This window comes from Pseudovirgaria hyperparasitica (genome assembly GCF_010093815.1).
Source record: "Pseudovirgaria hyperparasitica strain CBS 121739 unplaced genomic scaffold EJ05scaffold_11, whole genome shotgun sequence".
NCBI lineage: Eukaryota > Fungi > Ascomycota > Dothideomycetes > Acrospermales > Acrospermaceae > Pseudovirgaria > Pseudovirgaria hyperparasitica.
The window spans coordinates 389,970-417,353 of record NW_022985559.1 but is presented as its reverse complement, the minus strand read 5'-3'; the positions used below and the strand labels follow the sequence as shown (position 1 = coordinate 417,353).

Below are 27,384 nucleotides of genomic sequence, written 5' to 3'. Positions count from 1 at the left end.
AGACGTTGCCATTACTTCCTTCAATTACAAAATATCAAATCATTATAGTGTATCTCTCTGTCAATGTGTCGGCATGTCAACAGTACTGTGAACGTGGATGGTTTTTATTGCTGGGTGCTGATTGGTCACATCTTTTCTGCCGACTTTACCAATGGGGCACGGGCCCGGCGTCATCACGGATGAATATATCCATTACGACATCTCCAGCGCGCTAACCACGGACTCGAGATTGGTCGAACTTCAAACACCAACACCACGATGCCTTCACCAAAGCGATGCCATTGCTTCGTGTCCCTTATACCGACCCGCTCCCCACAGGAAAGATCTTTCCAGCGGTCGCGAGCAGTACGAGCGGAGCAATAGCAGCTCTCCGTGAATTCCTTTGCGTAACGCCTTCCCCGAGCTTGACGAATATCGGAGCTTCAGCCGAGGGCAAACATAAGACTGTGTTGCTCACTGGAGCTGGCATATCAGTCGCCTCTGGTCTAGCCGACTATAGAGGAACGAGTGGCACTTATACCCTGAACAAGACATATCGCCCCATTTACTATAATGAGTTCTGCGAGAACCATGAAGCTCGAAAGAGATACTGGGCGCGTAGCTTTTTGGGGTGGACAAATTTAGCCAAAGCAAAACCGAATGAGGCTCATCATGCTGTCAAGAGGCTTGGAGACATGGGCATTCTGCGCAGCGTCATTACACAAAGTACGATCCTGTTCGACCCCTCCACTCAAGCCCAGGCCCGCAGACTTCCATGTGCGCCTTTCAGCGGTTACGCACCCCCCTAGCAGCCGCATGAGCGTGAAACACATATGTTTATCGATATTTGAAACAATGAAACTTGCTGACGATTGCCCTCTTGGGCTCTTTTCTTGTAGATGTCGACTCCTTTCACCCCAACGCCCATCCTAACCTTTCTACTGTCGAGCTTCACGGCTACTTACGCTCTCTCGTTTGTCTGACCTGCCATACTGAATACCCTCGTAATGCGTTTCAGAAGCGGCTTACAGCGCTTAACCCCGCATGGGCCACATTCTTAGAGGAGATGCTTACCACTGGCGCACTGGACACTGAGAATCCGACTGAGCGGCGCAGAAGAGGTTATAGGGCAAATCCAGACGGCGATGTCGATGTCCCTAATGCTCCTTATACTACATTTAGATATCCTCCATGCCCGACGTGTGAGAGTGGACAGACGCCCACGGGTATATCGCCACCGAAGATCGCGGTCGATGCTGATGGCGCTTGGACTACCAGTAGCACTGGTGGTGTGTTAAAGCCTGCAGTGATCATGTTTGGCGAAAGCATACCTGCCGCAACGAAAATCGATGCTGAGGCGGCCATTGATGGTGCTAGTCGCATTCTCATCATTGGCAGCAGTCTGGCGACATACTCCGCATGGCGACTCGTTAAACGGGCGAAAGAGCGTGGAATGCCAATTGGCGTCATCAACATCGGCGGTGTTCGAGGCGAAGAAAACTTTTTCGCCGACTTGCCTGACGACAATGATGGTCGCTACGGTGTCAGATGCAATGAAGGCGCGGGACCCGTCCTTCAGGGTGTTATCAAAGAATTATCTGGCGAGTGACCTTATACCTTATTCAGCTCGAGCAATACCTGCTGAGCTCCACGTGGTTGAGCATTGCACCCAGTGGGACTGCTCATTGGCATGGCCAAGTAGGGCGAGAGCTACAGATCACGGCAGATATTGTAGATCGACCCTGGGCTATCACCAAGCTGATTGATGACAACGTTATGGCCTGCTGAGAATATACATCAGCTTTCAACGCTTGAAAAGGTTACGATCGAGCAATTCCTGGCAGCAACGACATAGTAAAACGTACTCTGTGTTGACGCCACTATGTCGCCTTGAAAATCTACAATACGCAATTATGGCTCAGCGCATGATGAAACGTAATTCAATACTGCATAAGGTCGCACGCATTAGCTGTTTCTAGCCAGTGATACCCTGCTTCCATGTGATGCCCATGTTAATGATCTTATAGATATCTTGAATCAACATTATCGGGTCAAACTCGAGGCCTACTCCAACTTCCAGAAATGGCCGTCCTTTCGCCACTTTGGATAATCACAATGACGAAGTAGTATAAACAACATTCGACCCGATGTATTAGATACGGTAGACTTGTGGATGTTTTCGATCCAGCCGAGACCATATGACCTGACGAGTCCAACTAAAGTTCGCGGGTAATATATCAAGAGCGTTTCCCCGGATTATTCTTCCCCACACTTCCAAGTCGTCATGCCTGAACTCGGTCAAATGGCATGTTTGACTACTCGGCGGGTCTATCCTACTAGCTCCTTGACGAATCGTGCTGTGGCGTCGCATATAAGCCTGGGAGGCTGTCTAATCCTTGTTCTGAAAAAGCCCTCCATTTTCCACCCATCAACATCGCTAGTGATAATCTTCGAATGTTTCGGGTATTTGTCCTCCGATGTACGATGTGAAATTTTCCCGGACACAACTTCTAGGTGAAAGGAGCTTGACAGGTCTTGAATACGTTTACAGCGTCATTACGAACGATGCATGTTCCTTGGAGCAAACCCCTGTATGCTCCATTGTGGCAAGCATTTGAAACTCCAACACGCAAATGAACTACGGTCCGCGCTCCCAAAAGCATGCATACAATTTTCTTACAGGCGAAAAATTGACCCTAGGCCAAGCCAACGCCTACTTGTTCTTCTGACAAGGTTGGCTGTTCTTTGATTGGGGCTAACCCGGCCCGCTCCTTGATTTAGGGGAAGGCATCCGACTCTAGACGATGCTATGCTTTACGGCAGAATGCTGTCCCCGCCTGAAATCACAGAGAGTCAGGCGACTCGCTGATTAACGTCATGCAGCAATATACATGGCCGTTCGACTTATTCTCCTCAACTTGCACGTAGTCATTTCTATAGCCTTGACGTTCCAATGGCGGAGCTCGGGAGCTGACCTGTTCGTGAAACCGAGATGCGAGTTGTTCTTAAGATAAAGTCTACCCCTTGCACACTGGAACACGCCAGCTTACATGCCTTGTCATTGTGGAATTGGCTCTTCGAGTCTTAAATCTGTAGAGGCACCTTCCTGATCAGAGCTTTAGAGGCCCCACCTGCAGTCATCGTCTCCATGTCCTCCAGGGCTGATTCAGGAAAGTCACAATGCCCTCATATCCATTACAAGAGGTGTGTTTGGCCGTTATCATAGGAACGCCTTTGTTGGCAGCTGGTTTTGTCGCGCTCAGAATATTCTCAAGGAGAAAGTTTGCGACATACTTAGGATGGGACGATTATACAATTATATTGGCAACTGTGAGTGAGATTGAAGCAGGAAGCTCGAACTATGACTCACACTCTTCTAGGTGTTGTCAATAGCACTGATATATCCAAGCGTCAGATTTGTGCATATGTGGCACTTTGGAGTTCACATATACCACGTTGATCAACGACGCATAGAACCTAACTACGATGACTTCCATATCGTAGGGTGTTCTTGAGCCTATTGTATCTGAGGACACTAACAGATTCCAGATCTTGCTCTCGTTCAACCTGCTCAATACTATGATCCTACCTCTCGTGAAAGCCTCCATCATCATCCTTCTCATGCGCGTTTCATCTGTCCTCCCAATCATCAGACGCTCGCTCTACGCGGTATTCGCCTTCAACGCACTGGCTTGCATCATTCCGTTCGTAATACTCATCTTCCAATGTCCGCCACAGACAGGCAACACATGGAAGCCTCGCGTCTTCGGCAACCTACACTGCATGAATCGACCACGAATAGGGCAAGTACAAGTCTTTCAGACGAGCGCCAACCTCCTAACAGACCTACTCGTCCTTCCAATACCATTCCTTTTGATGCGCAAATTGGAGCGAACGAGCATCCGGACCCGCTTCATAATTATATTTCTCTTCATGACAAGTCTAGGGTATACTCAACCTCCATGTCTAATACTTCCTCATTAACACATAACAGCGTAACCGCGATCGGCGCTGCAAAAATCCACCTCACATACCAAGACCGTCTCTACAACATCCAGGCAAACGACTGGACCTACAATATCACATTTTGCATCAATCATGCCGAAAACAACGTCGCGATCATCGTCGCGTGCATCCCTGCGCTGCGGGGTCTCATAATGCGCTGGATATCACGTCCCATGGACGAAGAAGATGCCCGGATGCGCAGGAATTGGCCTACGTCTCCGCAAGCGCGCGATATCATCACGTTCAGCTTCTCCGACAGGTCTGATACCACGTCCGATCGTCCACGTTGGATTCCAATCTTGCCCAAGGTAAATGCGAGAGTCAGTAAGAGCTGGAATGATAGTAGACTGGGTGGTATGCGTCCGCTCCAGTATACGGTCAAGACGTCGCCAGCGAGCTTGACGTCAGCTAGTGAGACGGCGTTGGATAAGGAGAAGATGGTTGGCCTGATGGACATTACGCATGTGGAGACATTCAGCAGTTTAGGCGTTCTTGGGCGGGAGAAAAGTTTCAGTGATGGTGAACAGGGGATGAACAGCACAGAGACCTATACTGCGCATAGACCCTCAGTGGAGGGAGAGGCGACAATGCCAAGAGTGAAAAGCGTCGATGATATGGAATTCATTACGGTCAAGAGTGGGATTTTATGATTCTGATTGTTGTTTGAGATACCAGGTCCTGAAACCAAAATTCTGATCACATCTATGTCGTTTTTTTGTCTACGATCTGTTTCCTTTCCAACATTGCGTAAACTTGACATTCAGTCTTCATCTTTCTCTCGGCATCACATTACGCTGCATCTTCTCCGACGTAACTATGCTACATGCCCTCATCTAATATTCCACAGTGTCGGTATCCGAAGCTCCCGTTCTATAGCCAGTGCCGTACCAATGGTTGGTCTTGCACATAACATATCCGCCGGTACGGTACGTAAGGTGCTTAAATGTAAGGTGCACAAGGCGATTTGTATGGATGAGCGTCTGACAAAAAAACTTGCCAGAGGCTATGGTTCTAGTGGTAGACATTCAGGAGCATGGAGTAATCAAGATACGTAAAAGGCATAGTGGAGTAATTGGTCTTCATCATAAAGCGCATGCTGAGTATATATGAGTGTATACCACTGTGACGACTCTTGAACTCTTCGAGCCGCCGAGTGTAGACTCTGGCTATGTGTCACCATGTTCTTGCAGCCAGTTTCACATCACAGCCTTAGTAAATCTAGAATGGCGCTCTGTGGAGAGCAATTATCCTAGGCCGAATCGTCGACGCGATGTTTATGATCGTGGATGTGGAAGAGTAATGGAAGGCGCTGCATATCATGTTTGATACGGAGGAGGGTCGGGGGGCGATACGTAAGATCAGCACGGTGTATATCTTTACATTGGAGATCTCGCTGAATATTGCAGACGGATGAGCGCATTCTGTGAGCTATATTACGTGTCCAGTAAAGGATAAGAGGGTGCATTTGATAGATAGGTCATGGGACAACGTTGAAGTGCCGCCGTATAATTACGAGCGAGACAATAACGATGTATTCAAGTGTCTATCATGTGCAAAGAATGTTCACTTGAACCACCATTCAAACGTTCCATGTATGCACTCCCGAGGATTAAGGTCAGGTGTATCACGTCCCTGCCTATATCGCACGAGGATGGGGTGACGTGGCTTGCTTGACACTGTCACAGTGAGTGGAAGATCCATGTATACGATCTATAATCCCAGGCTGGCTTGATTCTTGCCCACATATGAGTCATGAGCGGACTTGCCGCCAGTATGGAACGTTCCGTGCCGTGAGAGAAGGAGTAAACGGAGCGCTTTAAGTCCGTCTTACGGGGCGGTATTTTTTTCTTCTGGGATGTCTTTTCAGCTGTGAGTAAGACTAGAGCCCACTTGCCAGCCTTCTGTGACATCTCGTGTACGGTTTGCTTCGCTCAAGGAGCTTGAGGTGCGATGTCTTGTGATTAGGCTAAAGTGAGAATCCTTGCTTTCTCACTCATTATTTGCGTGGATTCCGCACAGCAGCTTAGAAAGCTCTGAATATGACTTTGGGTTATATCAACCCCGCATTATTGGGGTAAATCTTCTGTTTTCCTAGCTGTTACTGGGAGCTGGCTCTACGCCTTTGGGGGGCACGGCTCTTGCGCAAGCAAGTACTATGAGCGATTGGTATCTAGCATTCTGTGGAAGATCAGAAGGCTGCCGGGCTGGCGGAACATAAATTGCCCCATCTGTTTAATGTAAGCGAGTTGTTTTGGATGCACGGTGATCAAAGTCAAGGCTTTGCTTTTACCACCAATGTGGAACAGTGAGCAGTTGGTCCATCGTGAATGATGGGTGGAAGGCATGGAATTCCTTTTTAGCGAAGGTTTCTGTTGGATTTGGTAGCCGAAACAGAATATTCCTCCAATGATATGTGACAGCCAACGCAAAAGCAACGAAAAGTCCTCGACACAACTGTGCTCGACGACAGTGGCATGAGACTTGCGTGGAATTCGAGACGTTAGTCTGAAGGTCGTAATCTGAAGAAAGCAACATGATAGTCAGGTGTATGCTCGATTTAGCAGTTACTGTTAGGTCTAAGTTTGAGTTGGCCTTGTTAAAGGACGTAGCAATACTAGTAGAAATAGATGGGTCACGCGAAGATAATTGCAACACCAGCATATTGAGTTCCGGGCCTTGATTAATCGAGCCAAATCCGAGCTTTTCTTCCAGAGTTTCGACCCCTTCGTCGTCGTCGTCGTCCGGTCGTCTTAGCTCGCTAACAAGACCTTGTGCATGTGCTTGACTGAGAAGAGGAAGTTGTATGTGCGATAATTGTTCACATAAGCCTATATCGAGTATCTAGTCTAGATAATTCTGGCACAATGAGGTGACATAATATATATGGACGCCAGGTTGGAGGGCACGATGTAAAAGTTCCAAGGGGTCTCACACAAGATGCGCAATCCCGCAATTGGCATATGCGGTATACGCCACGGATCTTCTAACCGATGTTTTCGGGCTTATAGATCGTGTAGTTGGCAAGATAATCGTAATGAGTGCTGCACTTGAACCCCACGCGGTCAGAATCATTCTATTGGCTGATTCAGGGGCCCCTCAGAGATGTGACCGTATGTTGACTGCTTATTACGTTACAAAGAACCAAATTTAGCGAGATAGCACAAGTCCCGGATCTGAGGGTAGACAAGGTTTGATCCGATCGTTATGATAAAGCTAAGATTCATGAAGTATTGTGTCATGAATGTTATGGATATGATCAGTAGCAAATCAAGCCCCAGAGAGAGCATTATTTTTGTATATATTTTTCTCAAATGAAAGGAAAGAGCCCCATGAATATAATACTGGATACCAAGGTTGATGGAAATACGTGTCGGGAAGCACTGTTAGCGAAGTTTGTATCGTCGTTGCGTATGCAGCCCGTAATGTTTGTCAACTCCACTGGACATTGGACTCGTCGAAAGTTCGCTCTGTCACCTGATGAGTCTTTGGTATACAACATTCAATTATTCGGACTCATACTTACTGTGGTCTATCAATGTCTTGTAGCCAGGTGAATCGAAACCTGCAACCTTCTTGCTGCGCATCTGGAAGGTTATCGCAATCTTCGACAGAGCTAACTCCGGTTCCGCTACTCCCAAATACGCTGTTGTCGATATTGTACTGTCCATCACAAGCACCATAGTCACTGTTATTACCTCCTGGTATCTATTAGTAGCATTAGTAGAGGCTCATTGCTTTCTACGATGATATACATGCCGCCAAGGTAAACATGTTATCATTCAGAACGTCGTAGTCGGTATTGCTCGTCTGCACAGTCATAGTTTTCCCGGTCAAGTTCCCAGTCGTGAATTTGAGCTCATAGCAAGAGCAGCACCAGGCGTCCTCCAGCACACCTTTGAGGTAGGTTCCAGCGAAGCCGTATGCAAAAGTGTCATTCACTGCCCAAGGGGATTGATTCGAGCATGCGTATGCAGTCCCACCGTTGCACCCTGTTCCGGCATTGAAATCTGAGAGAGGTTTGTTTCTCGCATCACAGGATTGCACAGGACTTCCGAAGTCTGCTTTATTGTCCCAGCCGCATGATGGTTTGCAGCAGTCCCAGTATCTGCCAGTCAAAGTCAACGTATCTTCGGCTGCGAGCACTTCCGCGACATTAGTATATAATGTTGCGACAATGAAGATTGCTAATGAGTTAATGCTGAGCTTCATGGCAGTGGCTGGTTGACGCGATTTCATGACAACGAAAGTAAGAAGCAGTGTGCAGGATCAATTCAGGAAGATCGTCGTGACCAAGGACAAACAGCGTGGAAGAATGGTTCTTGATAGAGCTGTGTACTGTTACTGGAAAAAATGCTTAGATTACAGCCTCGGAAAATTTCTCCTGTCGTGCGGGCGTCAATACACTGAAAATGATATCCAGGCTAAATGTAAGCATCGAGTCGCCATCGAGTGTAATAGTTAGCCCTGTTAGGTAGCTGAATAGCTCTGTTCAGCCCACAGCGCTGCAATCTAATATTTGCTTACTATGATCGTATACCCAGCATGCACTCCGCATTCTTGTTTCCACGTGGACTCCACTCGATACGATGGGACGACTTAGGTGGAGATGCCCTGCTGCCGACGTCCTGCATTTGGTCGTGTCACAGCTGCACGCCAGGATCTTCGTGTTCCCGTGAACAGCATTAACACTGTATCCTTGCATCATGATGCACGGCTTGAGAAGTAACGCGGTTGGTGGGTCGTCAGCCATTATGCGAACTTGGTAGGTTCTGCTCAGGCAGGAATTCTACACGCAGAAAAAACTCATTCAGTTGTGAATGTTGATCAACAATCAACCATATCAACAACACTGTCTGTTCTTCATCCTCACTTCCAAGAACAAAATATGATTTCGGAGATAATCTGCGTTGCCGACTAAGTGACGCACCATGTTCGACAAAGCATTCATACGACCTGGAAATGCCAGATATGCAGCTGGGATACCGTTAACACATTTGACATCGTAGATCATAAATCTATATACCCGTTACGAACAGGTACTTGAGCAAGCATAAGCCTAAGCTCATTGAGGCTTTCTACCCCATATGAACCGCATGGGAAAAAGTGCTCCCTGATCTCTCAGTTCCTTTCCCAAATTGGCTGCTAAATCATCCAAGATCTCATCAGTATAGGGTTTCAATGACGAGTCCAATCCTGTCAAAGTTAGCAGGACTACACATCCCAAAGTGTGCATCTACGATTCACCTTTCGCGTTATTTGCCATACCCGCCGTGATGATCAGATCAGATTCAGCTGCTTTTTCAGCCATGGTTTCATCCGGATTCCTCTTGCCAACTTGCCGCATGACCATGTGCTCTTGTACATCCTCGAACCCGGCCTCTTCTAACCAAGCCTTTGACTTGAGTGCCACGTCTGGATCCGCGCGCATCTTCGTCAGTACTGCGCGCATGACCTTGAAGAACATATGGTAGTATGGGTTCTCAGCTTCGCTCGTCGGACAAACCCTGTCACAGTCGCCAATCACAAGCCACGCGCCGGGCTTTAGGTACTTCATATGTTCTTCGATCACGGCTTGCGGCGAAGTGGCAGCCAGCAATGCTAGTCGCATGTGTACGAGATCAAACGCCTGGCTCCATGATTCTGGGCCGGGTTTGTTCATGTCTTGTAGGACAAATGAGATGTTCTCCGGATGAGAGGAGGGAAAGAATGCTTCGTTGATTTCGGTACCGACAAAGACATGCTCGCCATGTGGAGGCGCTGGTATTGAGGACTGCACATCTCGCATCCATAATCCTAGGTCTATCTATCAGGGACAATCACTCAACTAGAGTCCTGGTTCCGTACCGTCAGCTGTCGCGACATCAAGCACTTTGCGAGGTGCCGAGGAAAAGTCAAGCGGCGCGAATATCAGCTCGCCGTTCGCTGCTTGCTTGAATCCGTAATGATTGATTGTAAGTCTGCCCACATCACTTTTCACATCTTTCATCTGGCGGTACCACTCCGGAGAGCCAACGCTGATAGACATGATTGCGATGAAGACACTTGGTAGAATTTATCTGAAATGCTAGATGCGGTGTTACGTAGCCGGAGAGATACTCGGTGCTCCACTGTACGATGCTTGAGTGGCACAGCTTGTTGCCAGACTCATGCATACTTGTTCCCCTAGGATGACGAGGGATTGTGGTCTGTGATATCCTTGATCCTGGCTTCGTCATCCCGTGGCGCCGCCCCAGCACTTTACAGGCCTTTCGGTTTCGCACTCGGGGCAGCTAAGACCGGATGCGACTGCTGACCATTCCTTATGTTACATCGTATTGCGCAATGATTGCTTGGGAGATCTCTATGTATACTTTGAGCATTGCGATGATATGGTATTGATGCGACTGATCTAATATATGGCACTTTCTTACTGCCTTTTCACCGTAGTGCCCTAAATTCCATTTGCGATCATTATATAGCCAACACTGATGGTAAATATATGTATCGATCAGGCTACTTCGTGCGATAGACATTTAGGCGCTTAACCACAAGAAGGACAGTCAAGCATCTCTGGTGTCCACTCTAAAGTCGGTTGAAACGTGTATAACTCCATTCTTCTTCGGCAGTGGATCATTGTAACGATCAATGCCGGATTTCGCAGAGCCATTTCTGCTTCGGCTCTCACTCCGACGACGGAAAGAGTTCCCGTCGGCAAGCTCGGTGAAGCTGCTGGCGCCAGTATCAGCTTGTGAGCCTCTTCCGCTCAGGAGACTTCTTGTCGAAGTCAGAAGACTGTGGATCGGCCCATGGGCTGCAATTTCGTGAAGAATAGGTCGAATTGTCAACGAGCAGGCAGCTAGGATTCCAAGTTGGATCTCTATCAGGGTCCACAGACAGGTCGCAGTTACTCCGAGGCCTTGGTCCATGGGCGTCCCTTTGCCGAATTTGGAGTCCAGACTGATGTATGTTCTGGCTACACTGGCTCCGACAGACAGCATACCGACCAAGAATATGCCAATGATCGAGATTTTCCGTCGAAGGGAGAGTTGAAGAGACCATGTCATGGGTATTGGTAGCATGACAGTTATCAGATCAGTGATAGAACCAGACACAACAAGTGCAAAGTCCATCTGCTTTACTCGTTCCGTCCCACAGAACTTGTCCACGGTCTTCGCATTCGTGAACTTGTAGGATGCTAGTGTTCCATGGCTTCCACAGAGCGAAAGAAAGGTGAGTAGGAATCCGATGGTCCATATGACCATGATTACGGTCCACCCTATAATATACGGTCGGAAGTTACGAGTGCTGAATATCTGTAAATAGAGCAGGGATACAGATATCTTGATCAGTCCGATTGCAGCTATGCCTATCACAATGAAGGAGAAGTTATACTTTGGAGAGTCAGCATTCTCACTCGGAGGAGCATATTTGAACTTACTTCTCGGAGAAGTTGAACCATGTCGGCCGCGTGCGACGGATCGGCTTTGAGCCTTGGAGCCAGCAGTAACCCCAAAGGTCCATTCGCAGCTCCTATTAAAAATCCCAATCAGTATGAGTGCACTCAAATTAATGCCAGAAAGGCTCGAGGATATACCCCCTCTTACCATAGATCTGTGCAATCGCGAGTCCCATAGACATCAGCGTGGCCGCCAAAATCAACCAATCCGAGATGAGACGTTTTTTCTCTTGCTTGCGTCGAGATAAGATCCGCAAACATACGATGCCAATGACGAGAAACTGCACAATCACAGTGGCAGCAATGATGCCATCGGGGTTGTTGTACACCATAGCGAAATATGGGAGATGCTGAGGCACTAAAGTGAGATACCGTGAGGCAACAACTACTGCCACAAGCTTTGATCTTTAGAGATGAAGACGTTGATGCGCTAGTCAACTTCAAGCACCTGGCCAGCCATTTAAGAGGCTCAAGGGATCGAAAGGATTGTACAAGAGATAGAATACGCCACGTCCGCGAACAGAAGACCCTGTAGCGACAAGACAGTGAAAACGAGGACAGAGCATGGCGTAGGATGTCATCCCAGAACGGTGTGCACAGGGCATGGGACGGTGCAACACCGTGGCCGGTTAGAGATGTAAGCATAACGCAATGTTGTTTGCATGGGGAAGGCGCCTGAACACGGCGTCAGCACGGGAGATGAAGGAGATCAAGGTTTTAGAGCCATACTGCAGGGAGTGCTGCTAGGTAAGCCTGTACAGTGTAAGCGAAGATGTTACGCATCACAGGCATCGTGTGGAGCCGATAACGGTCACCCTTGCTACTCACCCCTGATCCATGTCCCTGTCCCAGCACAGAAACTGGAATCCCTCTCGGGAGGCCCGTCTGGCCATCGTCAACGGCCCTGCATCGTTGATGAACCCCCATCTTCGTATATGTGGATAGACCGGGAGCTTCATCTTTCCGTGAATAACTACCGTGTACAACTCCGGCCCGTCACGACCCCACACGGCTTCAGTATCCACTCTGCCACTACCAGCCTCAGTATCAGAATTTCCGATAATCAACCAGGTCGTGAGACAGTTCTCCGACTCTCGTATAGAGGACGGGATATTCCTCGCTCTTCGTGTGAGGCTTTGACAGGTCCTATCCCTCTACATGGGGCGGGTGAGATTGAATTTGAGGTCGTTGGTAGAGGGCGACTAGGACGTGAAAAGGTATAGTCTCGTTGCCTCATATTCCTGAAAAGTGGAAAAAGAAAATTTGGTCGAAATGTCAACATAGGTCATGACAGTCGAGACTGGATGCCCCTGTCTCTTACCTACCTTGCATTCATAACCAACATGGAACCGCTGCATTAGACTGAGTGGATATACATATCAATCCTTCTACCCACAACTCTTGACTGATGACACTTTCCTACCACTTAATGGAGAATACTTCGACATGTCGTTGAATGACTCAGATTTGGTGGAAACAAAGTGTAGATTGCGAGAAAGAATACTAAATATTTGCTACTCAACACCCCCAATGTAACCTCGGTAAGAGCATAGCCGGCGTTTCAGCCTCAGATGTCGATCATTGAGCATTGACGGTCCGACCTACAATAGTTGTTAGCACTGTCACTGTCACGGACAGAGAAGGAGGGGTCCATACCATTCAGTCGCGCGCTTCTACAAGTCCTCCGTCTGCAACGATAGGAACAAAAGCTTCATTGTCTTCGCGTAGGAGGTTCTCTTGAAGCTGTTAGCCTTTGAGAATTGCTTGCGTGGCTGTGATAACATACTCGTCGGTGCCGCAGTAGCGCCCAATATGCCCAGTAGCAGAAGAGAGATGATGATCTTCATGGTTGCTAGTTTAATCTCGACACGGTTGAGGTCAGAAGTCGGTGTAGTGGTTGTGAGTAACAGAGGCTGCCAGTATCCGTGGCAAGGAGTATACTTATAATATGTCGTTTAGGTCAACAGGACGTGAGGTTGCACGGAGCCAGTACAAGCTTCTTACCGGCCTCGTCATAGGCTGGGAAGACAGGCCTCCAGAACGGCCTGCCTGTAGGTATGCGGCACAGTTATCTGCCTTGAAATACAAGGCTGTCTGTATGGCCTTACGTCTGGATCTTAGACGAACGAGGCCAATAGAGTGGGACTATGAGGCAAGGCTCACGACGTTGGTGTCACTATCACCCACGCATCGACCCGGCATTTCCTTCGATTGGCACAGATTTTGCTGATCCACAACGTCCCACATCGTCATGCATTCGCACCTTTGTCCTGATGGGGGTATTACTTGTCAAGTTTATGCAAACGCCGCGAGACCCAGCAAATCATCTATAGGAAGTAGCTGGAACAACCAACAGCTGTAATAAAAAAGCCTGCAGTCACGGGTCTCATCACACCAGTCGAGCCCTGCTCTCATCTATATCGGACACAAAATAGGGCCGTTTCGCATCGGACAAAGTTTCCGATTCGAGAGATTGCTGCATAGTTCACAGGACAACCCTGCGAAGTGAGCTGCTCCTCGTGCGTTGATAGTAGTCTGGACTGACCGACTCTTTGTTGGATTGAAATGCTTCTACCGTTACCTTACTCCAGGACAGAGCTCCACCATCAGCGTACTCGAGGAATCTGCTGAGATATATCACGGAGGAAATGGAAGAGTCTAAGCTACCACTGATGGGCGCCGAGGATGTTGAATCCAACCAACCTCTGCTTGACCGTAATGCTAGTCTCGACATACCGGAAACGCCACGGACACGAAAGCTTTTCTCCTTTCAGCGACTCTTCAACATTCTTTCCACGGTATACATCACAGCGTCGATAGCCATATTAGCCTGGTACTACCACGGCTACGTACCACAGTCCTACTGTGAGCATTTCTAATTTTCCAGTCTCGGGCGACTGTGCATGAGATCGCTGATAGCAGTCTAGCCCCCCTACGAAGTCTCTTGACATACGAGCGCCAGACGCTGTACCCGACGGCAGACGAGGTGAAGAAGGATGGATTCATAGGAGATCCCCATGACACGCAACCGAATTGGGAACGACTATTAGAACGTATGTATCGCAATGCTGCATACGCAAGGATCCAGAGCAGCTGATGAATTTAGCCATGAACATCTATCAAACGGAGGAAGAGTTGAAGAGGGTAGACATCGTAGTCAACGAAGATACCGTGGAGCTCGATGATGGCAGATATATTGGAGTGTTCTCATTCTTTCACGAACTGCACTGTCTGGTACGTCATCTCGCCATGATACAACGACATCTTCTTACCCAATCATAGGATGCACTGCGTAGAATGGTCCTCCGATCTCACTACTACCCCAATATAACCGCAGAAATGGAGGCGGCCTCGGAAGAGCATCTCAGTCAGTGGAGTCTCAAAAAAGCAATTAAGCTTTTTGACAGCTAACAACACAACAGCGCACTGCATCGAATGGATCCGACGGACAGTCATGTGCAACCCCGACGTGTCACTGTATGTTGGCACATGGATTGCCGATTCGAAGTCGCTGCCGAATAAAGAGATACGCTCCCCTGGAGAACGGACTTGCGTCAAATGGGACGTCATTGATCAGTGGTCGCGGCAAAGAGCGTTGAAGAAGCGCCAATATAAAGTGAAGCCGGGACCCTACGAGAAGGAGTTGCGTCAGGGGCGTGTTGCTAGTGATGACTGACATTGTTCTCAAGGCGTTTGTACGTTAGATGGGGTGGAATAGCAATAAGTCCAAGGTTTCAGCGATCGAGGAAGGATGATGAGTCGTATGCACTTCTAGTTGCCATTGTAGAGCCATCATCCACCTTCCCTCGTGCCCCAGAGAAAGATTGCGATTTAACGTTAGCTTTACGGAAACTTTCACGCGTCTGAGTGCGTTCGCGAACCCAATAGAGAGTCCCATGCAAAAGATCCGAGATGAACAGGCGAAGTATAATACACCGCTGTTGGACGTCTTCCGTCTGACTACTCCGAAATTCCTCGGCCGCGCTAGACACGCTTAGCGCCCCAGTCCCCGCAATATCCCCACATAATCGCATACAGTAATTAGCGCAACCCACAAAAGATATATTTATATGTAGCACCCACGAAGACTTGGGTTTGATAAATCGATCAAGTGCGTTGCTGCTCCGTAGAAAAGCAAAATGAATGATTTCGCCCGGGCTCGAACTGGGGACCTTCAGTGTGTTAGACTGACGTGATAACCAACTACACCACGAAACCGTTTCATGCAGGCTTCTTCCAGGACCAAAATCATATCCTTTTCAAAAGTATACGTAAAAGCGAGGTCGTGTGCCCGTGCACTCGGTACTACACCTCTTACTCACTGAGATGCACGAATCCGTCCCATTCACATGATAAATCAACATCCGGTATCCCAATCTCCATAAATCTACTACTACCACTCCCCTCTATCTACCCACCCACCCCATCTACCCATCCACCGGCCCCCTCGCCCCAACATCACAACTCCCCTCACCCACACACCTCACCTCCAACCGATCCGAACTCCCGCCAACCCAAACCGTATACCCACCACCCTCACCCCCACCCGCAACCCAATTCCGCCTCCGCACATCCCAAACACTCACATCCTTGCGCGTGATGCGCAACCGCACAGTCTGACCCTCGCCGGGCGCCAGCACCGCCGTCTTTGCGAAATCGCGCAGCTGGATGACGGGGGTGTCGTGGGGGAACCCGTCGGGGAATTGGACGTATGCCTGTGCGACGGCCCTGCCGGGCCGGGAGCCGGTGTTTGTGATGGTGAGGGCGAGCGTGTAGATTGTGTCCCAAAGCGCGGGGTTGCCGCCTGGGGAGCCGCCGGCGGGGGGGTGGGTGGGTGGTTGGGTGGTTGTGTAGTTTTGTGGGTAGGGGTAGGGGGTTGAGGAGGGGTTGATGGCGGCGGCGAGGTCGGCGGCGGCGGCGTCCATGTAGGAGTAGATGTAGCGGTCGATGCGGGGGAAGTTGGGGGGGAAGTAGACTTCCGAGGGGGCCGGGCGGGTGTTTGGGTATGTTGGGGTGGAGGGTTTAGTGGGAGGAGCGGGAGGGGTTTCGGAGAGGGGGGTGGAGAGGGTGAGGGTGGCGTTGGAGTAGGAGAATGTGGTGTAGGAGAGGCCGTGGCCGAAGGCGTAGCGGGGCTTGATGCCGGCTTTGTTGAAGTGGCGGTAGTCGATGTAGAGGCCTTCGGTGTATGTGTCTTGGACTTGGCCGAGCTGTAGGCCTCCGATGAGATTGACGCTGTCTGGGTAGTCGTCTTCGGAGACGGGGATGGTGTATGGAAGATGTCCGGATGGAGATACGTGGCCAAAGAGGACGTTGGTCAGTGATTGTCCGGCTTCTTGTCCAGGGAGGTGGGCTATAATGATACCCTTCACGCTCGGTAAGGAGTGCCAGTTCTCTAGGATTATGGGTCCGACTGTGTGGATGATGACCACCACGTTTTCGTACTTTGCCGCAGCTGCTTTGACCAGATCATCACCGCCGTACCAGGAGTACAGACCTGCGGTCGTACGATCTCCCGGATTGGTCTCGACAGTGATGTAGTTCTCGCCCGAATCCGAGTTGATGAATACCAACGCTACGTCTCCCGGGGAGGCTACAACGTTCGAAGGAAAGGTGTTGCTCGACGAGTAGGTAACATTGCTGGCTTGGCTTCGTATTGCATCGATCGGGGAATCGAAATAAGGGTAGTTTCTGCAACAAAATGAGCCAAGAGAACGATACAGATCACTTCAACAACACAGAAGCCTGGACTACTCACGCTGTTCCCGAACCCCATCCCATACCCAGCGTCCCCTTATTACAGCCTCTATCCGAGCACGAATTAATCCCGTCCGGATTCGCCTGCGCATCGTCACCAAAGACTTTCAACGGCGTGCTTGTCTCAAGAGGCAGAATCCCCCCTTCATTCTTCAGCAGCGTTATCGCATCCTGAGCAATATCGCGGGCAAGCTCGGCATGATCCCCTTGCACATTGACATACTCATTGACCACACCCCTAGGCGATGTCAGCGGAGCGCCAGCATACAACGGGCCCTCGCGGTCCGCCGTGAAAGACGAGTAGTTTGGCGCAGGGTAGTCCTGGTCCTGGCCCATCTTCAGCCACGTCGCAACGACTCTGGTCGCCATGTCGTTGACGCGTGAGACCGGGACCGAGCCGTTCAGCACCGCCTCCGAGAGCTCATCTGCAAACCATGCGCCTCCGAGCAGCGGGATCCCTACGATCCCGCCGTCTCCAGGCATACTCATGTCCAGCCCGGCCAGAGCAGCAGCAACACCCGAGATCTGCGACAACCAATCCGTCATGACGAAGCCCTGGAACCCAAGCTCGTCCTTCAGTACCCCGTTAAGCAGATACGCATTCTGCGACGTCGCAGAGCCATTCACGTCGTTGTACGCAGCCATGACCGCGCCAACCCCTGCCCGGACCCCCTCCGCGAACGGCCACAGGTACAGCTCGTGCAGCGTCCTGCCGTCGATATTCGAGCTGTACCCCGGCTGCACGAGATTGTACATCCGGTACTGCTCCTGCTCGTTGCCGATGAAGTGCTTGATCGTCGCTATCACGCCACGCTCCTGCACGCCGCGGATCGTCTCCCGCGCGCCGACGGCCTGGAGCACCGGGTCTGATCCGAAGCCCTCCCAGCCTCGACCGCCGCGTGGCTTGCGGCCGAGAGGCCCGACGCTGGGACCGAGATGGACGTTGGCGCCCTTGCCGCGGAATTCCTCCCCGATCGCGAGACCGCGTCGATACAGCAGGTCCTTATCCCACGTTGCGCCGACCGTGATGCCAGCCGGGAACGCAGTCACATTGTCGGTAGACCGGACGCCGCTTTGGGGATTCTGCCATCAACACACAAGGCCTATTGCAACACAATACCGGGGGAACTTACAGAGGTCCATCCTGAAGACAGAGTTGGGGCATATTCTTCGCCGGCGCCGAGCCCGTGTTGCCAACACACCGGCCCATGAAGTATCCTGTTCCGGTCGTGATGTTCGTTTTCTCGGCCAGTGTCATGTTGCGGACGATGACTGCGGCTCGTTCGTACGCGTCCTGCCAGTCCGTGGCCCACCCGCCGTTCGGGGTAGGGTAATACGAGGGCGAGGAGTACCCATCTGGAACAGGCGCGCGTTCATACAGTGCTTGGGTGGATCCCTCGGAGGGCGTAGACGCGACCGCACCGGCGATACATGATACCAGAACACAGAACCATAAACAAAGGAAACCTTGACAGAACATGATGGCAACAACTTCAATCACGATTCAAAAACATCAAGGCGGAGCAGTCTCACACACGCATCATGACACGAAAAGTGAGATCCATCTTGATTGATATAAGAACCCACCTCGTACATAATTAACAGCGTGCATTAACACGTCGGAAAGCCAGAGAGAGCGCCCCTGTACCATACCCGGTCCGGCGAAGCCTGAATGCAGATCATCCTCAGTCGCGGCGTAAACGAGATCGGGTAACGCCAAAACAGAGATGGGATCGCCCCCAGTTGGCTAATTTAAAGCACAGCACCTTGGACTTCGGCTAACCGAGGACGTGGCGGTATGGATGTCTCAAGGGGGAAGAGCTGTAAGTGGCAGGACCTCTCGGACGTGGACATGTTGGGCTGCGATGGGGACGATAATATCACGATGGATATAGACAAGTCTTGGTGATACAGGCGGGAAAATGGTTGTTGTCGTTGACAAAGAGAAGATGTGATGGCTTCCATGCCAAGGAAGTGGATTCATGTGCTCATCTGGCTTACATAACCTTGAATCCCAGTAAGGTACCTACTACTGGTAAGATCTAACTTAATTAGTACCTACGAACACCAGCATGAAAAACCCTACATAAATACAAGCACCATTAGCTAATTACCAACGCCTATAATAACCCAAATAGCCTCAAATCAACCCATATATCATCCCAAAGTGCACACATCAACAACATCATCCCAAACTCTGACTATCCCACCCACTCCAATCCAACCCATTCCGCCCACAACCAGCCTCCTCTCACGCAGACAGACACACAGCGTCCCCTCATGCACCCCCCCAAGCCCGCTCAACCGCCGCCCAATACCTCGCCCTATCCTCCAACACATGCCCGGCATGCGCACTCCCCTCAAACCGCACCAACTCCACCCCCCACCCCTTCTCCCGCGCCACCCCCGCATGCCTCTCCACATCCTCCCACCCAACCATGACATCCGCCCTCGAATAGGCATACACGCGCCTGGCCCGCCGATCCACCAGCGCCGGGTCATTCAGCAGTCTGTTGTTAGTAGTGATGCGGTGCTCGGAGCGGGTGAGGATGTGGTAGAGTGCGACGGCGAGGAGCAGGGCGTGGACGAGGAGGGCGCCGAGGATGCGGATGAGCGGGTTGTTGCGCGGGAGGCTGAGGGTGATGGCCGCGTGGCTGCGCTGCCAGGTTGCGGTGCCGGGGCTGCTGTCGAGGATGAGGGCGCGGGCGGGGATGGGCCGGTGTTCGGCGGCGAGGAAGAGGGTTGAGAGGCTGATGAGTTGGTTTGCGCCGCCGTTGCTGGGGGTGTTAACTTAGTCTGGGGTTGAGAATTGGGCTATTGTCGGGTCCGCTCTCACCTGAACGAGTGGATGAGGATCATGGGCGGCGCTTTGGAATGTCGTGTCTGCGCATATTTCCTGATGACGGACAGCGCGGGGTCGAGTCGTTTGTCGGCCCTGGACGCGAACAGCATGTCTGACAGGTTATTGCGGACTAGCAGGATTGCGGCGGACGGGAAGAGCGTCTTGTATCCATCTGTGTACTTTGCTATGTGCTTCGATGCTGCGCCCATCCACGTGCACGACACGATGAGCATGTCATTGGACACGTTGTTGCCCGCACCAGAGGAGGAGGAGGGCGCGTACAGCAAGACATTATCCGCTAGACGAACGAACTCGTCGAGGGGCTTCTTGGGCGGCGCTGCTTGGGGGAACGACATGCTTTGGCATGGGACGTTTGCAGATGTTGAAGATACGTTTCCCGGACTTGTTGGCTGCCTGGATCGGCTAGTCGGTACGTACCCACTTCCGGACCGGGTCTCCGTGATTACGTTTTCCCCGAAGGAGGCCTGAACTTTATATGTAGGTAGACACTGGTAAAGTTAACTACGTGCGGCCATCTACAGAGCAACTCATTCCAAAATAACTAAAATTTGAATAACCATGAATGGCACATGTTATGAATAGCTTCACGGTATCTCATACTGCGATACTACTACATTAATGCAAGCCTACATTGGCTACACCGTCAGGTTCAAATCTCTGAAATGATCAATTAGCATCGAAAAAAGAAGAAGAGCATTTCACCGCAACAACCCCCCCCCCCGGCACCCCTACGACCAGCACAAAATCGGCTTAATCGTCGTCCCATCATGCATCTCCCGCAAGCCCAGCTCAAACTCCCCCGCCGGAATCAACTTCATAAACCGCTCAATCGGAAACCTGCCCTCGCGATACCAGCCAATCATCCTCGGCACAAACTCCGGCGGATACGCCTGGCCCTCAATCGCGCCCAGAAACTGCTTCCCGCTCATCATAAACTCAAACGTGTTGAGCTCGAGATTGAAGTCAAAGGGCGCGCTGCCAACCTGCAGGATGCGCCCGCAGTTGCGCGTGAACTGGATGCCGTCGCGGATCAGGGCGGGCACGCCCGTGGTGTCGACTGTGACGGTGGGGCCGTGGCCTTCGGCGAGGGCTTTGACGGTTTCGACGAGGGTTTTGGAGGGGTCGAGGGTGGAGCCGTTGATGGTGTGGGTTGCGCCGAGGTCGTGGGCGAGGGCGAGGCGGGAGGGCACGCGGTCGAGGCCGATTATCATGCGGCAGCGCTGGATTTTGGCGGCCATGATGGCGCTGAGGCCGACGCCGCCGAGGCCCATGACGACGACGATGTCGTCGGGGGTTGCCTTGGCGGCGTTGATGATTGTGCCGGCGCCGGTCTGGATGCCGCATCTGCGGAGCGTCAGTCTGCTTCATGTCGTAACCCCCTTTCCCCTTTCCCCCTGAGAATCGAATCGAACCGACTCAACCATAATCGAATCAAACAGAGAAATCACATACCCAAGCGGCGAAAACAGCTGCAGCTCCCGCCTATCCCTCACCAGGCCCTTGGCATTAACAACACTACACTGCTTCACAACGGACAAGTGTGCAAAGCTCGACTGCCCGAAGAAATGCCCCGAGATATCCGCCCCCTCCTTGTCCGTAAACGTGGCGTACGGGCCCGCGAAATTCAGCGCCGCAAACTCCGGGCAGTGCGAGTGGTGGCCGGCCGTGCAGATTGCGCAGCTCTGGCAGAAGGCGTAGGATAGCAGCACCGGATCGCCCGGCTCGGCGACTGTGACGCCCGGGCCGATGCTCTTGACGTAGCCGCCTCCTGTAAATCCAAACAAATTCTGTCAGTTGCACGGGTCTCTGATGATTATGATGAAGACGGAAAGCGGCGTATAGGGTGCTGTTCGCGGTGAAATGAGAAAAACACACACACCTTCATGCCCCAGAACACGCGGATAAAACGCAATTGGCGCCGCGCCGCCCGGGAGACCGCCGACCAGCACGTCGGTGTGGCAGATGCCTGACCCCACCATCTCGACCAGGAGCTCGCCCTCGCCGGGTGCGCGGACGGTTACATCTTCCATTCGCCAGCCGCCGTTGGCGTGGGTGTCGTAGGAGACGATTGCCTTTGTCTTGGTCGCCATGTTTGGCCCTGGACTCTGTGTTTCCGGTATGTGAGGGGATTGAGTATTATACGATAGTGTCGTGCTCTCGTTGTGGCCGGATTGGTACTTCTGACGACAGAGCCGAGCAGGGACATGCACCGGTCTTATTCCTTCTGCGCAGATGCCCAGACGCCTAGTTAAGGCCTGGAGTGGCACTGGGGTATAACTGCCCTAGGTGGAGATGGCATTCGTGCGTGCGGGCAAAAGGGGGGGGGCAGCATCCGCTGGGACCGAGAAGATGTACCGAGTAGCTAGATGTTGTTTGCGGTGATCAGGCTGCATGGATCATTCGTCGGCATCGTGGTCGGGCTGGTGAATGAACTACTGCGCCGTTCTGGCCGAGTGTTGCCGCTGTTGTTATCATCTGTGTGTTTGTCCGTCTGTTTGTTTGTTTGTCTGCATGTCCATCTTCTCAATCTGTACCTCTGTATCTATGCCTGCCACTCGTCTCGCCTTATCACCCTGCACGTCCCGCCCACCTCGTCACCCTGCATTCAGCGCGTGCGCAAACCCCCTTAACTCACTCAACCCATCTATGCCCTCACTCCACCATCCATCCAGTCAACAGATCCCAGACCAAACAAATCCCTCTCCAGCCAGTCCAACAAGGCCAACCGTGCAAAGCCGCAGTGACTTGTCCATTCAGTCCCCGCCTGCACCACTGCCGCCACAAGCTGCCGTTCACCACGTCTACGCTTCCCGAGCCGCGCGCGCGGGGTTCTTGTCTTGTCTTCCTCTTGCAGAAATGCGGGGGCGGGGTAAGTAGTTAGTTGACAGAACATGTGGAGGGGGGCGCGGGAGCTAGGCTTCTTTGGGACAGCAGGATGGATTGGATGGAACTGGCTTTGACGTCTGATTAGGTAATTAAGTAGATAGACGGACAGGCAGACAGACGTGCAGAGAGAGACGAAAGGTTCGCGTGTACCTGCTGTTCTGGGCGGGAGACTTTGGTGCTTTTGCTATTTTTGATGTGTGTGTGTTTAGTGGATTGTGATGGCATTTGTTTGTCTCTGTAAATCTTTGTTTAGAGCGTTTGGAAACATTAAAGTACACTGGACGTGTGAGAAAGCCTCGTGTGCAGAGGCGCAGACGTAGTGGGGATGTTTTAGATACCGGACTGGCCTCCCCGTGGTATTTACCTTTTTAATCGGTCAGTTATACACATGTCCCCGCCGCATGTCCACTCCTCACTCCCTACTCCATTCATCCACTCCAGCCCTAAGCCGAAAGAAGCACACACGACCAACCCCAACTAGGAAAGAGGAAAGTCCTTGACATTCCAACCTACCACACAGGCACTCGTCCAGATCCACCCAATCCAAACCCTCGACCGCCCCTGTAATTAATTAATTTCAGGTAGATAATCATCAGGAATGGATGTAATTAACTACCCCAGACCACGCTAGTCAGATCGACTGAACCATTCCATCAAACCTACTAATTAATCATCCTTAGATGCACCAACCAGCGTGCCTGGCTGGACATGCACACAACAGTATTTTCTTTATTCTACACACCTAGCCTTTTCTAGCCTTTTCTTTTCTTTTCTTTTCCTTTTCCGTTCCTTTATCTCCTCGCTACACCCTTATTATCCATCTTCCCCTTTAGCTATGATCAGAGGTTTCTGTAATTAGTAAGTTCCATGAATGTCCCCGTTCCAGCGCACTAGCCTAGCAAAAAAAACCCACCTCGTAGCACACATCACAGCAGCAAATGCAACGACGCACTACGGGATGGATGGATCCATAGCCCTACGCAGGGGCACGCGCCACCGCGATGCAAACTGTGATTCGCGCGTGCGCGTGCATATGACTCTCGCTTTCTATACCATGCCATGCCATGCCATCATCGCTGCACTGCACTGCACTGCACTACAAAACGGCGCAGGGTAGATTGGAGGAACAAAGGCAAAGGTTTGATTCGTGGGTATTGTGTTACTTGACTGGTGCAGAGGGCAGATGTGCGAGTAGATGGTAGGGAAATAATTAGGGTGGGTTGCACCGGATACCGGGTAGATGCCTTACTGTGGCTAGAGCGATAGAGGGAAGGAGAGAGGATGAGATCTGTAGTCCGGGGCTGTGGAACGTCTGGAATGTCATGCGAGATGCATGCATGCAGGGCGATCTATCCATTCATCCATCCATTGCAGTATATATTACGTTGCGCGCGCGCACACGCTGGGTGCGTGTGATCTCCGCATCTTGTGTTGTTTTCTGCGCGTGCTTTGTGTGGTTTACACGGTGGGTAATTAGGGCTTATGGATTAATTAGTGGTGGGAGGTTATGTCCGTTTGGGAAGGACGCATGGCTGGCATTGTCACGATGGGAGAGAAAAGGCTGGGGAACAGCAGATTTATAGGAGGGCGTATAAGTCTGCTCCATGATCCTCTTTTGCGGCACGCTATCCAGGAAAAGGTTGTTCTTTGAATATTGTTTTCTCTGGGCTTTTTCCGGGCTTGTTGTTGTATATATCTATATATCTCTCTCTCTTTCTCCGGGGCATCGACATGTCATTTCGGAGTCTTGCTTCGCTGCTTGTGCTTGGCGCAACGTCTTCTGCCAGAGCTGCTCCTAGCCCTGCGGGTGCGCCAGGGGACGGTCTCTATCTCTCCCAGCCTGAGCCTGTGCAGGTGGTGCATCCACAGACATTCCAAGGAAACGGGAGCAATCCTCGCATAGACTCGGCGGCATCGTACAGACTTGTCGACACGTACGATGCCAGCAACTGGTTTAGCAAGTTTACTGTTGAGAACATAGCAGACCCGAGTAGGTCACTTGGAGGAACAACACTTTCAAGAGAGACGGGCTGATCGCGACGTAGCTCACGGCTTTGTCAACTACCTCAACCAAGCCGACGCTCAGAGACTGGGGCTGTACAAGACGCAGAACAACCAGGTCTACATTGGCGTGGACAACACGAATGTGATATCGACGAGCGGACCCGGCCGCAACAGTGTGAGGATCCACTCGAATCCGTCGTACAACCACGGCCTCATCATTGGCGATTTTGCGCACATCCCCGGATCGCAGTGCGGGTCGTGGCCAGCATTCTGGATGCTGGGCCCAAACTGGCCCAACTCGGGCGAGATTGATATCATCGAGGGCGTCCATACAGACTCGAGCAACCAGATGACGCTGCACTCTGCGCCTGGATGCTCGCCCGGCGTTGGACCGGCGGGCGAGAACGGCTATCGGGTTGCAAACTCGGACTGTGGTGCCGGCAGTGGCTACAACGGGTGCGGCGTCAAGAGCACGCAGGCCAACACATATGGCACATCCTTTAATGCCAACGGCGGCGGTGTGTACGCGACACTCTGGACCAGCTCGGCGATCCAGGTGTGGTACTGGGCGCAGCGAGATGTGCCGTCTGATGTGCGCAACGGTAATCCGAACCCAGCGTCGTGGCCGAAGCCGCAGGCGAATTTCTACGGTGGATGCAATTTCGACTCGTATTTCAAGAACCTCCAGATCATCTTTGACATTACGGTCAGTGTGTCGAACAAGTCGAAGAATGGAGTATGAAGCTGACAGTGGTATTATAGTTCTGCGGAGACTGGGCTGGCAACGTGTGGAGTCAGTATACGAGTTGCTACAATTCGGACACGAGCTGCACGAGCTATGTTGCGCGGCAGCCACAGAACTTCCGGGAAAGCTATTGGCTGGTCAACAGCGTCAAGGTATACGCATGAGCGGCATGGCACCTGCGATGCTGATGGTAATATTACGGTATCAGCTAGAATTGGAAATGACTGACGAGGTCGGAAGGGGGCGGCATGGAAGGCATCCGGACAGGTAGATTGGTGGAATGGATTGGCTGATGATGAATCCTTCCTTTATTAGGGCAGCGATCAAGGCGGTGGTGAAGCAGAGGCAGAACAAGCAGATTGGATGGACGACAATGAATGGAGATGCAGCAAGACAAGGCAAAAAGGTGCATCAGCGACCGCGTGGCAAACACGTGGCAGTAGTGGCGGGGCGCTGAGTCAACAAGGGGGAGCGACCTTGTCTGCGGCGGCGACCAATGTGCTTACGTGGAGGAGAGAAGATGATCAGCGCATGATTATGTTTGCATCAACACATCTACGACCCTTTCAGCCTTCAGCCTTTTCAGGATGGAGAGGAAGTGCGAGATCAGGCCACTGATTGTGCTGATTGCATGAAGCGATGGATGGAAATAGATGATTAAGATGGAGCAGCACGACATGGCACCGTACAGTACTGTAGTACTGTAATTAATAGCAGCAAAAACGGGCCGGAAGCTTGTCGAGAGCGACATTTATAGAATAGAGTTTTGACAGACCCACCAGACGGTGCAAGCAAGCAAGCATAATCAAACGACAGAATCTTCATCTCTATAAATCTCTCTCATCGCCTCATCATATCTAATATCGCAAGAAGCGACAGGGACATGGGTAGTTGATGCTGTTGACGCTCTCTGCCCGTCTGGCCATCTGCACACGTGCCTCGACGCCTTCATGGCTGATGGTGGGCACACGACGTGAAGATCATGTGAGGTGGAGATGCACATGCACACAGTACACAGACCCAGACCCTGAGTCGTGCTGCTTGTGCTGCTGCTGCTACTGCTACTACCACCACTACTGCTATTACTGGCGTGCGGGTCGAGTGTGTCGAGTGTGGTGAGAGTGCTCAGTGTATGCATAGAGAGAGTGATTAGCATGACAGGACAGGCTACGGGCATAAAGGGACAACAGCAGTGGTGAAACACAGCCAAGAAGCTCCCGACTGCTCGGGGCGACAGGCAGCCGCGCACGAGCAAGCATGAGTAGCGAGTAGTGGTGACGGCGTATTACTGAGTATGGAGTGCGTAAAGTGATGCCGAGCTGGGTAATAGTGGGTAGTTTTAGTGGGTAGGGTAGGGTAGGGTAGCGAGCGAGGAAGCGGGTTGGGGGCCTGCAAGCGGCCATAGTGCCATTCCATCCCATCCCATCCTCTTGGCTGACTTGCCTTTTCCTGCCTTTTCCTGCCCTGTCCTGTCCTGTCCTGTCTGCCTGGCTTCTTCCCATTCATTCATTCCCTTTACCCACCACCACCACCACCACTAAATCTATACTTACTTGCCTCAACCCTACTACCCTCCTTCATCATCATCACCATCTTCCTCCACTCTCCATCTCGTCAACTTGCCACTCTCCCACAAACACTCGACACCTTCGCTTCTCCACGCCCGGCTGACCTTCCATCCCGACCTGCTCCTTCTCCCACTCTCTCTCTCTC

At 51.5% G+C, this 27,384-nt stretch overlaps 10 protein-coding genes and 1 non-coding gene across 11 annotated transcripts; 4 read left to right on the top strand and 7 right to left on the bottom strand.

Annotated features, from left to right (window-relative positions):
* Nucleotides 1–275: 275 nt before the first annotated feature.
* Nucleotides 276–1,588, top strand: EJ05DRAFT_441260 (DHS-like NAD/FAD-binding domain-containing protein; the record flags this gene model as incomplete). Its single annotated transcript, XM_033741978.1, has 2 exons — nt 276–705; nt 879–1,588. The coding sequence occupies 2 exons, from the start codon at nt 276–278 to the stop codon at nt 1,586–1,588; spliced, it is 1,140 nt and encodes a 379-aa protein (XP_033598861.1).
* A 1,571-nt stretch (nt 1,589–3,159) lies between these two features.
* EJ05DRAFT_501914 (uncharacterized protein) lies at nt 3,160–4,634 on the top strand (the record flags this gene model as incomplete). Its single annotated transcript, XM_033747178.1, has 4 exons — nt 3,160–3,309; nt 3,360–3,479; nt 3,529–3,926; nt 3,974–4,634. The coding sequence occupies 4 exons, from the start codon at nt 3,160–3,162 to the stop codon at nt 4,632–4,634; spliced, it is 1,329 nt and encodes a 442-aa protein (XP_033598860.1).
* A 2,579-nt stretch (nt 4,635–7,213) lies between these two features.
* Nucleotides 7,214–8,608, bottom strand: EJ05DRAFT_64281 (barwin-like endoglucanase). The gene is made up of 3 exons (XM_033749837.1): nt 7,741–8,608; nt 7,508–7,689; nt 7,214–7,451 (listed from the first exon to the last, which is right to left on the bottom strand). The coding sequence occupies exons 1-3, from the start codon at nt 8,218–8,220 to the stop codon at nt 7,292–7,294; spliced, it is 822 nt and encodes a 273-aa protein (XP_033598859.1). The 5' UTR covers nt 8,221–8,608; the 3' UTR covers nt 7,214–7,291.
* A 282-nt stretch (nt 8,609–8,890) lies between these two features.
* Nucleotides 8,891–10,266, bottom strand: EJ05DRAFT_64348 (S-adenosyl-L-methionine-dependent methyltransferase). Its single transcript, XM_033749838.1, has 3 exons — nt 9,829–10,266; nt 9,229–9,777; nt 8,891–9,177 (listed from the first exon to the last, which is right to left on the bottom strand). The coding sequence occupies exons 1-3, from the start codon at nt 10,007–10,009 to the stop codon at nt 9,047–9,049; spliced, it is 861 nt and encodes a 286-aa protein (XP_033598858.1). The 5' UTR covers nt 10,010–10,266; the 3' UTR covers nt 8,891–9,046.
* EJ05DRAFT_64279 (uncharacterized protein) lies at nt 10,267–11,916 on the bottom strand. Its single transcript, XM_033749836.1, has 3 exons — nt 11,568–11,916; nt 11,402–11,493; nt 10,267–11,354 (listed from the first exon to the last, which is right to left on the bottom strand). The coding sequence occupies exons 1-3, from the start codon at nt 11,749–11,751 to the stop codon at nt 10,524–10,526; spliced, it is 1,107 nt and encodes a 368-aa protein (XP_033598857.1). The 5' UTR covers nt 11,752–11,916; the 3' UTR covers nt 10,267–10,523.
* Nucleotides 11,917–14,091: 2,175 nt separating this feature from the next.
* On the top strand, nt 14,092–15,095 carry EJ05DRAFT_501909 (uncharacterized protein; the record flags this gene model as incomplete). Its single annotated transcript, XM_033747177.1, has 5 exons — nt 14,092–14,284; nt 14,347–14,472; nt 14,526–14,653; nt 14,702–14,786; nt 14,842–15,095. 5 exons carry the CDS (start codon nt 14,092–14,094, stop codon nt 15,093–15,095), a joined length of 786 nt encoding a protein of 261 aa, XP_033598856.1.
* A 468-nt stretch (nt 15,096–15,563) lies between these two features.
* Nucleotides 15,564–15,637, bottom strand: EJ05DRAFT_t54. Its single transcript has one exon. It is a non-coding gene; the product is annotated as a tRNA-Val (tRNA).
* Nucleotides 15,638–15,846: 209 nt separating this feature from the next.
* EJ05DRAFT_539379 (beta-glucosidase-like protein) lies at nt 15,847–19,109 on the bottom strand (the record flags this gene model as incomplete). Its single annotated transcript, XM_033749512.1, has 3 exons — nt 18,307–19,109; nt 17,175–18,245; nt 15,847–17,107 (listed from the first exon to the last, which is right to left on the bottom strand). Exons 1-3 carry the CDS (start codon nt 18,651–18,653, stop codon nt 15,847–15,849), a joined length of 2,679 nt encoding a protein of 892 aa, XP_033598855.1. The 5' UTR covers nt 18,654–19,109.
* A 29-nt stretch (nt 19,110–19,138) lies between these two features.
* Nucleotides 19,139–20,403, bottom strand: EJ05DRAFT_477562 (uncharacterized protein). The gene is made up of 2 exons (XM_033744273.1): nt 20,010–20,403; nt 19,139–19,950 (listed from the first exon to the last, which is right to left on the bottom strand). Exons 1-2 carry the CDS (start codon nt 20,369–20,371, stop codon nt 19,452–19,454), a joined length of 861 nt encoding a protein of 286 aa, XP_033598854.1. The 5' UTR covers nt 20,372–20,403; the 3' UTR covers nt 19,139–19,451.
* A 361-nt stretch (nt 20,404–20,764) lies between these two features.
* Nucleotides 20,765–22,126, bottom strand: EJ05DRAFT_441047 (NAD(P)-binding protein; the record flags this gene model as incomplete). Its single annotated transcript, XM_033741964.1, has 3 exons — nt 20,765–21,380; nt 21,489–21,804; nt 21,916–22,126. The coding sequence occupies 3 exons, from the start codon at nt 22,124–22,126 to the stop codon at nt 20,765–20,767; spliced, it is 1,143 nt and encodes a 380-aa protein (XP_033598853.1).
* Nucleotides 22,127–24,626: 2,500 nt separating this feature from the next.
* EJ05DRAFT_512071 (mixed-linked glucanase precursor) lies at nt 24,627–25,835 on the top strand (the record flags this gene model as incomplete). Its single annotated transcript, XM_033748301.1, has 3 exons — nt 24,627–24,912; nt 24,968–25,632; nt 25,689–25,835. Exons 1-3 carry the CDS (start codon nt 24,654–24,656, stop codon nt 25,833–25,835), a joined length of 1,071 nt encoding a protein of 356 aa, XP_033598852.1. The 5' UTR covers nt 24,627–24,653.
* Nucleotides 25,836–27,384: the final 1,549 nt, after the last annotated feature.